Source organism: Plasmodium cynomolgi, chromosome 12 (assembly GCF_000321355.1).
Source record: "Plasmodium cynomolgi strain B DNA, chromosome 12, whole genome shotgun sequence".
Taxonomy (NCBI): Eukaryota; Apicomplexa; class Aconoidasida; order Haemosporida; family Plasmodiidae; genus Plasmodium; species Plasmodium cynomolgi.
The window spans coordinates 291,292-293,433 of NC_020405.1; the positions used below are offsets into that span (position 1 = coordinate 291,292).

The 2,142-nt window shown below is 39.4% G+C and overlaps 1 protein-coding gene across 1 annotated transcript; it reads left to right on the plus strand.

The window, feature by feature from the left end:
- Positions 1-375: 375 nt before the first annotated feature.
- On the plus strand, positions 376-1,150 carry PCYB_121650 (nucleoside transporter 1; the record flags this gene model as incomplete). The annotated part of the gene is made up of 1 exon (XM_004223496.1): positions 376-1,150. A coding segment is annotated over one exon (775 nt), but the record flags the coding sequence as incomplete, so codon positions are not given.
- Between the last annotated feature and the right edge of the window lie 992 nt (positions 1,151-2,142).

Sequence of the window (2,142 nt, forward strand, 5' to 3'; positions counted from 1 at the left end):
TAATTATACACATTCTTCTCCGTTTGTGATTGGAACAGATATGGGTGTTAACCCTTGACGAGGGTTTTTTTGCTACTTCTATGCGCAGCTTGAGGAAGCCAACGAAGCCAACGAAGCCAACGAAGCCAAGAAGCCAACGTTTTGTATCGCTTGGTGTTTTTTTTTTCTCTCCGTTGAGCTGCACAAGTGAGATTTTTTTTAAAATCGCAAGTGTGAACTCTGCATATTGCAAGTTGCGGACCACGCATTGCAAGCAGCGTGCTACGCATAACCGGAGTGCTTCCCTTTTTCGAGGCAAGGTGAAGAACGCAGGCACCCCATCATAGAGGCGAAGAAAGGGAAAGTCGCCCCCAAATTTTGTAAACTTTCGCCAAAATGAGCATAAGCAAAGAGTCATCCAAAACCATGATCGACATTGAGAAGAAGGCAGGAGAAGGGAAAGACAGTAAAGGTGGATCCAAGCTGACCAAGAAAGAACAGTTCCTTTTTCCATTCACGTTTATCCTAATTGGTCTCAGTTCATTAAATGTATGGAATACAGCATTGGGCTTAAATATAAATTTTAAATACAACACATTTCAGATAACCGGTTTAGTTTGTTCATCCATTATAGCCCTATTCATCAAGGTGCCTAAAATATTATTGCCGTTCGCGTTAGGAGGGCTAGCCATACTGTGTGCAGGTTTTCAAATAGCTCACCAATTTTTTACCTTCGATCAGTTTGACACCTATTGCCTAATAGCCTTCATAATTATAGGAATAATGGCAGGACTGGCACAAACGATTGCATTCAGTGTTGGCACAACGATGAAAGAAAATATGGGTGGGTATATGTCAGCAGGGATTGGTATTTCAGGAGTGTTTATATTCATAATAAATTTGCTACTAGATCAGATTGTACCTGACCAGAAAAAGTTTGGGGTAAATGAAGCCAAGTTACTGTACCTGTACATCATTTGTGAAGTATGTCTAGTGTTAGCAATCATATTTAGTGTGTGCAACTTGGAGCTATCCTCCAGCAGAACGTCGAAAGAGGAAGAATACAACGATAAGGAACAAGGACTCTCTTACATGGAATTAATTAAAGACAGTTACAAAGCCATCTTAGCCATGTTTTTAGTAAACTGGCTCTCTCTACAGTTATTCCCAGGTGTAGGACATAAGAAATGGCAAGAGAGTCACAACATCTCAGATTACAATGTTACCTTAATTGTGGGAATGTTTCAAGTTTTCGATTTTGTGAGTCGATATCCTCCAAATTTGAGTCATATGAAAATTTTTAAATGCTTTACCTTTTCCCTTAACAAGTTACTCGTGTTTAACTTCCTTCGTCTTTTGTTTATTCCTTGGTTTATTATCAATGCAGCTTCTAACTCTCCCATCTTTACCAATATTGTTCAGCAGTGTATATGTATGGCCATGCTTGCTTTCACCAATGGATGGTTCAATACGGTCCCCTTTTTGGTCTTCGTCCAGGAGCTTAAAAAGGCCAAGAAGAAGAAAGACATCGAAACTATTTCCACTTTCCTTGTCATTGCTATGTTTGTTGGTTTATTTATGGGAATCTGGACCACCTACATTTATAACTTCTTCCCCATTGTCATCAAGAAATAAATCGTACCGTAAGTGCAAGGCGCTTTAAAGGAGCGCTGCGATGGAGAGCGTAGGAAAAACTGCAGCGACGCACATCCTGTGCGGAGCAATTTTGAAAGCGTCAGTCGTGCGGAAAAGAGGTGAATGGAAAACTGTTCCTCAAACATCGCACGTTGCACAAATGCGCCTACCAAACTGTCGCCCCACGCGCTCCTTGCGGTAATTAAACGAATTAACAATGGCACATATGTTTATATTTATACCCCCCATGCATCCTCATATGGCACATGTGCAGATCTGTGCAGAGATGGTATGCATCCTTTTATAACCCATTTATAACCTATTTTTAACCCTTTTATAACCTATTTTTAACCCATTTATAACTTATTTTTAACCTTTTTTTTTTTTCCTATGCCTGTGTGCATGTACGTTTCCAAGATGTAATTAAAAAAACAACCTGCACATGTTGTACGTGTCTCCCCTTATGGCAAATTATAACACCGTTGAAACTGACGTGTTTTTTTTTTTTTTTTAAATATGTTTATAAAA